Source organism: Vollenhovia emeryi, unplaced genomic scaffold (assembly GCF_000949405.1).
Source record: "Vollenhovia emeryi isolate VEMERY1.0 unplaced genomic scaffold, V.emery_V1.0 DF939279.1, whole genome shotgun sequence".
Taxonomy (NCBI): Eukaryota; Metazoa; Arthropoda; class Insecta; order Hymenoptera; family Formicidae; genus Vollenhovia; species Vollenhovia emeryi.
Window position 1 is genome coordinate 107,745 of NW_011967087.1, and position 13,368 is coordinate 121,112.

A 13,368-nucleotide genomic window follows, 5' to 3' on the forward strand; every position below is an offset into this window, starting at 1 on the left:
GAGAGAGAGAGAGAGAGAGAGAGAGAGAGAGAGAGAGAGTTGAAGATCACGTTTAAAAATAATTATAAAATAGTATATGCGCAACTCAAATATATAAACAAGCGGATCACTTAAATCGCGTTCGCGACTCAGCGAAATCCTATTGTCGTACGCTGCTTACCATTGTGGGAAAATAGTGGGAGCTTTTACTCTCATTAACCGCATTACGTCATCGCGACGTACATTAAAACCGATCGATGGTATCTTTGCGGCACTTGTGCGGGATAAACTTGCGCGTAATCAGGTTGCGTGTCTTTCCGCGCGTACGTGCGTGACTTTACGCTCGGCGTTACGGCAACAACTATTTCGCATCGCCACGCAACGAGTTACACTTTCGTGCATATCTCACACCTGCCTACTTCCCGTTTCGCGAGAGAAAACGTCTCGTGCCTTGTATTAATATTTTCGCTGGTTGAAACGTAAACAAAACTAAACTCCCCCCCCCCCCATTGACAAATCTGGAGGTAAATCAGCTTCTGATTTTCTAGAAAACCTAACAAAAAAATTACACCACAATCATGATCCAACGTAGCGGAAATAATGAACGAACGCGTATCAGCCAAGACGTATACTTAAATTTTACTTTCCCGAACGGAGCATCATACGAGAAAACGTTAGAAAATATTTTGCACATTTTGAACATAGTTTTATAAGAAAAGGCGAGTTTTGGTGATTGTTTGGTTGTATACCAAAGTGTACCAGAGTGTACACTGGACGTCACGAATGCTTTCACACCCGAAAATAGCTGTCTCAGCGAGCTCAATATGTTCCGCTAGAAAAATTCATTTTATTAAAATACATTTTCCTATTGGATATTATTAGCGTATTTCTTCAGGTATAAAGGCATTCGTGACGTTGAATGTACACTCTGATACACTTTGGTATATGTGTAATACCAAACAGTCGCCAAAAATCGCCTAAAAGCCCACTTCTACCTCAGTTTGTCGTATAAATATTTTCAAATAATGAAACTGTTCAACTCATTGCCACTAAAGTACCATCTCAGTTCCTCTTAAACAAAAACCATGAAAATGTGTTTCCTGTCGATGTAAGGAGGGGACGAGGTGTACGCAGAAACATAAGAAATGCCTCGCTTACCGGTGATGGAGGCGGTGGGCGAAATGGCGGACGGGTTGGCGCGCGGTGGCGGCGAAAACGCACCCGCCAGGTAACCGCTGCGATCGGCGAGGGCCTGTTTCGCCTTGTCGACGCTTTCCTTAAGTCGTTGAAAGGTGCTACCGCAAGTGAGACCGCGGTACGGCCAGTTTTCCTGCTTGACACCGGCCGCGGTTACACCGGCGGCGGCCGCGGCCGCGGCTCCGGCCCCGGAGGCTCCCTTTAATTCGAGCGCACCTGCGTACGAACAGCTAGCGCTGTCGTACATCACCAAAGAGCCCCTGCAATGCAAAATTAATTTCTGTCAACGATAGAGAGAGAGAGAGAGAGAGAGAAAGAGCTGTAATTATCGTGAGCTACCTGTCAGGATCGAGTGGACTACAAGGGGATGCTGAAGTAAATCTACACTGTTTGCTCCTGGAACTGTTAATTCATGCCCATACAGCACAGATGGTTGCAGTTACATTACAGAAACGTTGCAATCTTGCAGATTGCAGTGCAATCTTGCAGGGATATAAAATTGCAAACTTTCGATAGCAATATTGCAGCAATGTTTCAAAAATAATGAAAATACTATATTTTCTATTTAAAAAATTTTTCTAATTACGAGAATTTTATAATGCTATTTCCGTTGACACCAATAATGCGCGAATTATTAAGTACTTGACCAGTGCGGTGTTTCTCGCAATCTCCATCTATTGTGAAGCGACATAACCTCCTTAGGTTGCCTCGCAATAGCTTGCTATGCATTAAAAAAGGCCCGGATGTATATGTAATTAGTAAATTCTCTTACGTACAACAACGACAAATTATTCCAAAAATATTGCGCTGCAACATTGCTATAATGTTGCACTGCAATCTCTCTGAGGGCGGACATTTCAACGTTGCTGCAATCCTCCAGAAACGTTGCAGCAATGTTGCGCAACATTGCTGCAACATTGCAATCTTGCAATGTAACATTTCTGCAATCTTCCTCCAATCTTTCTGTGCTGTGTGGGTGAAAACGTTTGTGTAATATACAATTGACGTGGCTTTTGTGTACAGACCAACAGTGTTCCACTAATCGGACTAAATCAGAGAATAGTATGATATCGTTAAAATTAAGTTTAGAAGCCGAACAAAAAGTCTATTCACTCGAATGAGTTATAGGTTATAGGTTAAATTATGTCTTGATGATAAGTTTTTGTTAGACTTTTAAACTTAATTTCAATGACACCACGCTGTTCTCTGATTTAGTCCGATTGGTGAAACACTGTCGGTCTATACACAAACGTCACACAATTTGTATATTACAGAAATGTTTTCATGAATTGACAGTTTTAGATACGAAAAGTGCAAAACCCTGCCGGAAATAATTCTACAAAATTCTACAAGAAAATTAAATATAACTGCCAGAATCTACGAAATTCTACGTAAATTTAAAAAGTGTTATGAAAATCAACATGAAAATGCTAGAATTGGAACACTTTTATTAATTTTTGTAATATTCTACAAGTAAGCAGATGTTTTAATTCTTTAAGATTTTGTTGTTTCACAAATTTTTAAAACCGTAAAGTTTTGTACTAATTTTTACAAAATTGTACATTTTCATGAAATATTACTCACAATAACTTCTTGATTTGAGAACATTGTAATTTGTGGTACTATTTTGTGGATATTTTTACAAAAAAATAAATGTTTCAACGAAGATATAAAAATTTCTACAAATTTCTATTTTAAGTCAATTTTTTGTAGTTATTTGTAGAAATTTCTCCGCTAGGGAAGATACAGAATCACTCCAGCATCGCCTCAAATGACATGCGAGTACCAATCTTTTTTATTCCGTCACATGTCAGAAACATTCTTGTATCCCGAAGACGCAGAGAAATTGGATATTTTTATTCGTCTTCTTTCTTTTCGGCGATTTAGCTGCATATTAGGAAGAAGTCTCGATGAAAAGCATCTGTACGTCGACGTTGACTCCGTTTCGTTCAATTGAGTACTTCCTGCTGAATATTAACATTGCAACTCTTTGAAATGAAGTTCACGTCGTCGTACTGATCAGCTAATGGTATCCGTCACTGATAAGTTAGCACCTTATTAACGCGAGTTTAAAATCGAGGAGAGAGCTAATCCCATTACGCATGTGCGGCTCGTCTGCGTTATTAAATTCTTTCCATCTATTAAAATGGACATGGCTAAAATGCGATGTAGGGTCGATTGAGGCAAGCCTACATTACTTTAAGCTGATAGCACTTATGCTCATATGCAGATACTGCGGCTGGGATCATTAAAGGACCCTTGAAACATCCGGTAAAGGCATGATCGAATTAACATAGACGAGCGTATGCACAAATATAATATTTTTCATTCTACAATCTCCCGACAAGTGTCCTTTTAGCTATTACCATACACTCTTTACAATTTTCTCTCCGATGTTTTTTCCCTAGAATTATTAACTCTGTTATATACTTTACCGTTTTACTTGTACAATTCTATGAACAATTTATATTTTTAACTTATTGTTAGAATAACAGTAGTTACACAACTAATATGTAACTAATAAAATGTTGTTTTATTTCAGCCGATTACATTAAGACTGCATCTCCAAATCACTGATTTCTTATCGCTTTCTTTCTTAATCATTTAAACGCAATGTAATGTTTCATAATCATATTTCAAAAAAGATAAGATAAAGGTTCCATTATACAATCAATTTTTTTTTAATCTTTCATCGCAGGATCATTTGTGATGTGCCTCGTACGTGTGTTCCCGGGTTAACCGGTCAAAATAACACTTAATAGGCAGGTATATACGTCTACCTTCGGTTGCAGCTGGCCATGAATCAACCAAAGCTGCACACCATCAGGAAAGCGTTTATTACATTAGCATTCTTATTCATCATTTTAGGTGCGATATCTGTTAGCGGAGAATAAAAGGTCACGTCGAATGCGCTATTAATCCACAAGAATTAGCGTTTCATAAACGCTAGTTTAAACTACAATATTTTCTTTCACAGTTTACCCTGGAAATCACGTTATCGTAGGACAACGTGGCATTTTGAAGAATTTTGCGAGAGTTTCTTGGAAATTTTACCATACATTTTGCCCACATCTCGCGTATTAATTTATATAAAATTATTCGCGGAAAATCACACAGAATGTTACAGATGCAAATAGGAAATGTTCTCTTTACAGTTTTCTTCTGCTTGTATTTTGATTCCACATATTTACTAAACCTCTGTGTATATAAAATACATCGCGAATAAAATGCAACGCTTTGCACTTCTTTATCGCTTTCTTCACGACGCTTCGGCGAAGAGATAGAAAAAGAGAGAGACAAACACGAGAGACACATGTGGCAGATACCAGCGAACTATTATGCGCGTAACAACGGAACGTTTCTAGTCAAAGTCGCATAATCCAGAAAACACCAGCTATCATCTACATTTCAACGGCGACGCGGCCTCGAACTTGCGCCCGTCAAAATTGCGAGAGCGATCCACGATCGAATTTGCATGAGGCCCGTTGCGATCGTATCTGCCGGCAATTCCGCGACGCGGAGAGCGCGGAGATAAGAGGCCGCCTATAATATTGAAGCTTGTCGTTTATCGCGAGTCCGCTTCCGTCTAATCTTGAAAATCTGCCACTTCCGCTATCCCTTCCCGTATTACATAAATCATTATTCAAACGAAACGATGCCGCGCGACGTCGCCGACCACGTGCGACTCGCCCGAACACGTGAAACTCCCTACGGTGCGATTTTTTTTTGTAAGTTAGAGAAAGCGCGTAGACGGGGAAATTATCGCGCGAGCCGATATTGATAGACGATACACAGATATTTATTTTCAACTGTCTATAACGTGCTTGGACACGAACTATCGACCCGCTTTCTATTTGACCTTAGTTATTAATAGAAAGCTAAACAGCTTATATCTATTTTCGAAGTTATCATTTTCTCATTAAAATCGATCGATTCATTAACATACATTTTGCATAAGAAGCGCTGAAATATTAAGACCAGTCTATATTCAGACTCGTTTCCATTGTTCTCATGCTCGTGATTTAAATCCTTTTCACACATTTTGGACCGTGTGTCTCCACAAATTCTAAATGCCGAAACGTGTAGTGAAACTTTACTCGTAAAACTTTGCAACGACTGATTCTGTGCGTTTGCGCTTTTATAAAATCACGTTCTGTCACCTTGCGCTGGAAACGTACATTAGAAACATACGAGATTGTCTCAGTGGACATTATCTTAATCGGAAATAATGAATGTTTTTTTTCTTCATCTCGACTTTTCGTGTTTACCTTCGATCACCGTGACAATTCTCGCGATGGACCCGCAAACGTTTCACTGTCGCCGCACCGATCGTCGAAACGTCACTTTTCTCTGGATCACCCAGCAGACTAGTCCGGAAGGTAAGATAGAGTTTTTTCCGATCATCTCGAGTCACTTGTTATCGCGAGGCACTCGCTGACATTCGATCAGAACGTTAAGGATAAAAGCACTCTCGTGAGTACGTCCGGATGTCCAGCGCGTATTGAGGTCAATCTAATCACAAAACTGTCACATAGTCACTGCTTCTGTTCCGCGGCACGATGAGCGCGCAGCCGGATTGTCTTTGCGGTTCTGCCTGACAGTTTAAAAGCCGAATCAAGCGATCGATCGTCGGGTCCGCGAGCCGTCGACTGCTCGGGCGATCGCCATTTTTACGCCGTCGAGAATTTATTTCATTTATTAAACAACACACCGTTCTCAATCGTTTCGATTCCGATCCGTTGGCTAATAAATTTTGTATTTTCCCGATTACTGCAACAGTAGCGCTTGACAAACTTACCACAAATATTTCGACAGTGGAACAAGCGCGAGCTTCATTTACCGATCGTGGAAAATAATCGTGACACGAGATGAAAAATATTTACCAAGTATACTTGTTGATTTTAATTGGAGATAATTTCTCAGTTTAAAATGGAGTCAGGAGAGAAAAGACGTGCGAATAGAACAATTAAGAGAAATAGTCACGCTCGTTTTTTTTTTAGTAACAAATATTCACAGTCACGGCCAATGTATCCTACGAGCGAAAGTATGTACAATTGTTGTAAGATCGACACCGAAAAATTAATATTTTGCCACATCACTCGCGTCTCGGACGATTCCCGTCGTTGCGGTCACCAGAAGTTGAAAGCGGCGTAATCTCGACGAATCTAATCTCCGATACTGCGGATTCAGAAAACAAAAAACCGTATCTTACGCCAATTGTGTGACATCCATTGTCGCGTATAATTCACACTCATTATATCGGACAAAACAACGTTGTGTCAGCGGGCCGCGCGTTCATCATACGATATAATTGCGCTCCGCGCGACGCGCGCGCCGAGACGATTTCCCTTCACACGCACTCGCGCGCGATCGCTACGCAGTATTGTTTTACCCCGTCCGCGCGTTTTCGCAGCATCACTTTCACGCGGGCTTATCGGCCAGGTGTCCGATACGGAGATGGAGCTGGACCGCGGTATCAAGAAGAAGGTACTCCGGGCAGGTTGTCTCGCACAACTGTGGCCGCCGCGGGCAGCAAATTGCCTGCTTCCGGGCCTCATTACATCACTCTGTTACTCTGTTAACGCTCGCCGGAAACCCCTCTGCCTACCTCGTCTAAATTCTCGTCTCGCATATATATATATATACACCGCTTATATATATATAAAGACTCTTTTTTGAAAAAATTACTTGCGCTTATTTAATGATATTATAACATTTACTCTGTTAATACTCGCTGCATATATGTATATATATATATATATATGAATATATGTTGTAATATCATTAAATAAGCGTAAGTAATTTTATTGTGTTTCCCACAAAAGTTGACAAAACGTGATTGATAAAAACGCAAACGCGCAAAATCGTCGTAAAGTTTTACAACGCGTTTAAATATTTGGAATTTGTAGAAACACGTGATACAAAATGTTTGAAAGAGATTTAAATCACGAGTTTGGAAATAACGGCAACGAATCTGATATAGCAGGTGTTAACAGAGTAAATGTCATATGTCATTAAATAAGCGCAAGTAGTTTTTTTAAAAAAATAGAGACTTTGCATCATAGATCTATATATATGTGTGTGTGTATACATGTATTATGTGTGAATACATATATATCTACACACAGGTCATTTAAACGCATCGTCGCGGACACTACACAGGCGCGCAGTTGCGCGCGAGAGGGAGAAGAAGCGGCCCGAGACCACCGGGAAAATGCTTCCCGACGCCGTGTGAGAACCGCGTCGCGACGCTCTATTTCCCGTCGAAGGGTTTCCTCGTCAATAAATTAAAGATCAGCTGTAAGAAGTATTAACGTCGCAGGACGAAGCAGAATAGAGCACACGCGAGCTTCGACACCGAACAGCACGAGCAGTAAGAAACAGTTACTTTCTGAAATATTTTATACGTGGCTAAAAAAATTGTAATTTTTTATGTTCAACCAAACTGAATTCTGTAATGGTATGTTATATGTATAATATCATTAAATAAGCGCGAGTAATTTTTTCAAGAAAGAGTCTTTTTGCATCATAGATTTTTAAGAGCAAATAGAGAAAATTAAATTCGATGTTACAAAATTATTTTAATCAGGCACATTAGTTTCCTTATACTGCACGCTTATGTAAAATCGAGGGGAATACACAGAAAAATATATACTACCTGCAAGTAAATATTATTTGTTCAAAGTATTTGGATAAGTTTATATATCCGCAAATCTATCATAATGTCGTCGCAAGTGTTATATTTACTCAAAACATATTCTGGTCCTTAGTAAGTCTAGTACTTGAAACAAGAAAAGAATACACAGAATTATTTGAAGCAACACAATTTTGTTTCTTCTGATTTTATTAAAGGAAGCACACGGAATTCTTCAATGAGTTTTGTAATTTTCTTCAAAGGAGAATAAATTCTTTCTTTGAGTATAAGATGGCGAGCTTTTCTAAGACTAGTAACAAGTATAGCTTCAAACTATTATTAAAAAAATATTCTTTGTTGAACCGAACTATTACTTAAACGGAATAAAATAAACCGAGTAATTACTTTTCTTGACTGTACAATAATGTTTTTCTGTGTGTACCGCTGGCCAAAATCTTGTACACCAATGCCCACTAATGCTCAGTGGGCATTACTTTATCTCATTATTATTATTTTATCTTATTTTATCTTGTTTTATCTTATTTTATCTTTGTAATGCTCAAACTAATGTCCAAAAAATTTCTAGTAACGCCCAGTAATGCCGCAAATCTGTACACCCGGTTTCCCCCTCGTATAAAATTAGGAGGTAGAATTATTTTATTTTACAAACAAAAATTAATCCAATAAGCTCGTAAGAACAAAGTGATAATATTAAAGAATATATACTTATCGCGATAGTGCAAAGAAATTATTCAAACGGTTTACGAACTTTCGGATTATACCGAAACGTGTGATTTTTTTCAGTGAAAACACTCTGTAAAGTATACGCGTTTTTCCCCGCGTGTGGATGAAAAATTTGCGTTTCTTCGAAAGAAAAAAAAAGAAGATATAAAACGGCGATCGCGATGCGTAACGCGCGCTAAAGCAGGGGACGACGTAGCGGTCGGTGGACACGCGCGGTAATTTCGCATTGGTCAATGCGTGCGCCCGCCGTTTAGCCCGTAAAACGTGCGTGGCGACAGACGCGGAGACGCGTCATGCGTAAGGCTCCATGAGCGGAATTATAGGGCCATGTCCCGCGACGCCAAGGCACTTCCGTTCGCGCGAATTTAATCCTCGGACCTTGCTCCGGCAACTACCAAATCCTAATATGTTGAAATGAACACGCTAGATATCTCGTGTTTGTATAAACGTGCTATCAATGTTTCAATGAAATTGACATTGTTTTTAAATGTGTTGTCAACATTTCATGAAATTCACATCGTTTTCTAGGACTTTTTAGCTTTTCGCGCGATATCAATCTTCTTATCGCTTTTTGGTTACTTTCCAAAGTTACCGCGGAATTAAACAAAAATGGAATCTTTCTCGTGCAGAAAAACGTCACGAAACAAATATTCTGGAAATGGTAAGTCGCCAGTGATCAAAGAAAATATAGTCAAGAGTTAGAACGACTTTTGCTGGCGAGTAATTTTTATGTAATAAATTTAAATTACGACGTTTCGACCAGTAATACTGGTCCTTTTCGAGTATAAATTACGTTACATCCATCTATTGTTACGGCAAGAGATCTACAACTTATACAGTGACAATTAAAAACGGTAAATTAGGGATTAGAGAGAAGAGGAAAGTTTAGATAGACTGACTTATGGAAAAAAACGTGTCGTGGTGCATATAAAATATAAGAAATGTCAATAAATATCGTCGAAATAAAACGTTAGATTCACTGACCGACAGACATCTATAAGTCATACGCCAGTCTAAAGAAAAACTGCTTAGAATAAGTCGAGTGGGAACAGTGGGTCGTCGAAATAAAATAAAATAACGGTACCCGGAGGGGACAAAAAGGTAAACGAGTAAAATGAATAAATAATATAATAAAAAATAATATAATATAATAAAAAATAAATAATAAAAAAATAGACAATAACTTAGGTGGTGCGGACAATTTTATCGTAGACAGAATTCAAATTATCTGTGTCTTGTTGGAGGTTTATCGTGTTTTTCGATCTTTCAATGTAAAACATCTCCGCGATTTCTCTCTTTCTACAATGTGACTCCTTATGTAAGATTACAGGGTTGGGCCAGTCAAAGTCGCGGTTGAAACGAGTTCGATGTTTACTAACCGACCGAATGATTGCATGTCGGCTTTTTGAGATCATTACGGTGTTCTTTAATCCTCGTTTCGATATGTCTTTTTGTTTGGCCGATGTAAGACGCATCGCAATCAACGCAATTAATTTTATAAACGAGTTCGGTCTGTCTAGTGTTAATAATCTTATCCTTTCCATTCCTGACAAAACAAATGTTAAATTATCGTATCGTATATATCACATTTAATTCTTTCATGACGACTGCAACATAATTTTTTGGCTCTTTGGTTTCTTGGAACACTAGTGTCCCATTTGAAAAATTGTAACGATAAATCCAAAATTATTGTGACGCATGAATCTTCCGGTACAAACTTATGTTCTCATTTTATTTTTCTGGCTACAACCGTGGCCAGTTTGTTATGCATTAAACTATTGTCACTTGATGAGGATCTGGAATTAGGTCGAAACGTCGTGAAATGAACCATTTTAATCTTGCCAATCGACTACGGGCTCTTCTTTATTTGGATTTTGCCACTGGCGACTAAGAACACTCGAGTTCGTCGAGAAGTATTCGGTCACGAAAGGATCGAATCAGACACGGAGAGAATTTTCTTTTAAAATTCGTCCGGAAAATATTGTTATCGTGGGACAACGTGGCATTTCAAAGAGTTTTGTGAGAGTTTTCTGAAATTTTACCATACATTTCACTAGTAAAATGTATACTAATCGTAAGTATAATTACTGTAGGAATTAGGAAATTCTATTATACGCGTTTGTCGGACGTGTTAGCGTCCTCGCTACAGGTGTTCCGCGTGTACCGCTTTATTTATCAAGACGGGACGCCCTTGTTATTGCGAGCGACGCTCGAACGCGTTGAACTCGAACGTATCGTTGGAGTTTAACGCGTCGTGATCTAATTGGTCCACGTAAGCAGTGGCCAAGCTAATAAATCCATATCTCGAGGACCCGAGAGACAGACGTTCGAATTCGGAGGAAAGAGAAAGACGTGCACCGGTTAGTCCCAACGTAACGTGCGAGTCGCGAATCAATTGTAACTCTGAGTTTGATTTTTTTTTTGTAACTTGATTGAATTATTATTTTTAACGATTTCCGAAATCCGCAAATCCTACATTGCTTTCAAAAAACTCTCGCAAAGTTCTCCAAAATGCCACGATATCTCACGATTACACGACGTACATTTTTTCCGTGTATTTCTACTATAAATCTCTCTCGAGTAAAAGTCCCCAAAAATTAACACGACAAACATAGAAGTTTTTAATACTTTATGTTTGCAACATCTATCACAAATCTCATTTAACTTTCGCATTATAATACAGTTTTCGTTGTTTCAATTCAAGCAAAAACATAGCTCAGGAGATTAAACAAGTAAGCAATTCTTTCATTTTCCAAAAATTGTATTTAAAGATCCGGCTTGTTATTACAACGATTAATGTTTTAAAAAGGGGATAGGATGCAAATTGAATAATATGTAAAATAAATTACGAGTCTATTAGCTTCATTAGTGACTGAAAAACGTGTACGTCAACGTATCAGATGGATCCGTTTGGAGATATCGAGGAAAGCGCTGGTAAAACCGCCATGAATCCGGGTATAAACAATGCAAAGTGATCGCGGTCGCTTTCGGCGCTATCGATATTGTTCCATCGGCGAGAGGCAGCGATACGACGGAAGCAGCGCGGCCGGCAATCTTCGGTTTCCTCTCTTCGGGGCGTTCCACCCCCGAGCTTCCTCCGGCGCGCAAAAACGCTCCGCTCTAATCGGCGCCGCGAAACGTCGCACACTTACCGTCAGCGCGGGGGGCCTACGCGCTATCTTGTCCAGCACTGTCAGATCCAGTTCGATCCCCGGAATATCTCCCTAGATCTCGCCGACGATGTACGTTGTACAGTGGAGCGGGAGTTTCGCGTTTATGCCACTCGCACCGGCAACGCTCGCCCCGAGGATCCCTTCGTCCGAAATGTCTTCACGTTTTCACTTTGTCTTCACGTTCACTGCGCGGAGGAGGTCCGGGAAAAATCGAGGGGGATCGTCGGCTGCGGAATCGACACTGAGAATCGCGGCGGGTGGATTAGGTGGATAAGCGAGCCACGCACGGGGGAGAGTGGATAGGTGCACTCGCCGGAGCGTGGACGTCTCCGCGGGAATTACCGGACCGGTGGCTCGCTTTTCGCTCGCTCGCTCTCTCGCTCGCTCGCTCGCTCGCGGGGATGTCCCGTGAGTTTGTCAGCGCGCGTGGACCACCGTGGCGGACTCGGCCGCGGTACGACGGACGCACATTTGGCAGCGTCGTTATCAGTCGCGGTCCGACGATTGGCTGTATCGGAGCCTGCGCCGGTACGTCCTCCGCGGGGGGAAAAAGCGCGCGAGCGAGCGAACGAGAGACAGAGAGAGAGAGAGAGAGAGAGAGAGAGAGAGAGAGAGAGAGAGAGAGAGAGAGAGAGAGAGAGAGAGTAACGGGGGTGAGGGTGGACGACGAGGGTGGAGAACGGAGAGGGAGAAGAGGACGCGGGGTAGATTCCCGCTCTCGCCCCCGGACACGGACTCTCTGACATGGAGCGGCTCCTTAGAGGCGGGATCATCCACCAGGCTGCTCCTTTCTCTCTCCCTCCCTCCCCTCCTCTCCCCCTCCCCTCTCACTCTTCTCTCTCTCTCTCTCTCCCTCCCTCCCTCTCTCTCCGTTTGCCATTGCCTCATCGTCTTTCTCTCCACCCTCGTCCCGCTGCTGTCTCCTTCGGCCTCACCCCGCTTCGCGTTAGAGGAGCGTAGGTGGGAAACGCGGGCGGAAGGCTTCCCGCGGAGCGTCATATGAGACGCGCGCGATATCCCACGGCGCTTTTATTATTATTGATGCCGTGGATACCGGCGTGAAGCGTGATAAGCGGCCGCGGAGACGGACGAGAAATGGATTGACGGCGATCCGCGCGCGGCGCGTTGTCGGGGCTGATCGCGCGCCGACACCGGGGCTGGCAGGCGGCACCTCCTCCGCGCGGAAGGCGCTGAAAGGTAATAATAAAGTACACGTTCCTACACGTACCGCGCGAGTCAGGTGCCGTCAGCGGTTTTCCGCGAGCGAAACACGGATGTGCTTTCGTGGTAACAGCGAGTTGCTTTGAGAAAAAGGGGTGGAAACGCGCGGGAGGAATTGATGGCGATGGAAATAAATCGACCTTTGCGATCGAGGCTGGGAAAAATTAGGAGCTGCTACCGCAAGAGAGATCCACCTTCGTGTGAAATTACTTCTCTTTCGATGTATGATTCAAACTCCTCTTAAACTATCGCTAGTCGTAGATAGCACATTTTTATGGCTCCTCTTTCAATTCTTGGTTTGCCCTCACTAAAGATACGGTATTCTTTAATATGACGGAGAGAAAGGCAAGTATACGATATTTCAATACTTTCATTATTACATATTCATCGTTATAGAACACTAAAATAATTTTGAAACGC

General features: G+C 41.4%; 1 protein-coding gene across 4 annotated transcripts in view; it reads right to left on the reverse strand.

Moving 5' to 3' along the window:
* LOC105559348 (transcriptional regulator ERG homolog) overlaps positions 1-11,907 on the reverse strand; it is a 93,865-nt gene extending 81,958 nt beyond the window's left edge. For 2 of the 4 annotated variants that reach the window (XM_012007565.1, XM_012007562.1), the window contains exons 1-2: positions 5,445-6,839; positions 1,138-1,436 (exon numbers count right to left, since the gene is read on the reverse strand). In XM_012007565.1, the coding sequence (XP_011862955.1) occupies positions 1,138-1,423 (286 nt within the window). In that variant the 5' untranslated portion in view covers positions 1,424-1,436; positions 5,445-6,839. Of the gene's footprint in view, positions 1-1,137; positions 1,437-5,444; positions 6,840-11,706 lie in introns of those variants that run through there. The other 2 variants (XM_012007563.1, XM_012007564.1) reach the window with 2 other exon arrangements.
* Between the last annotated feature and the right edge of the window lie 1,461 nt (positions 11,908-13,368).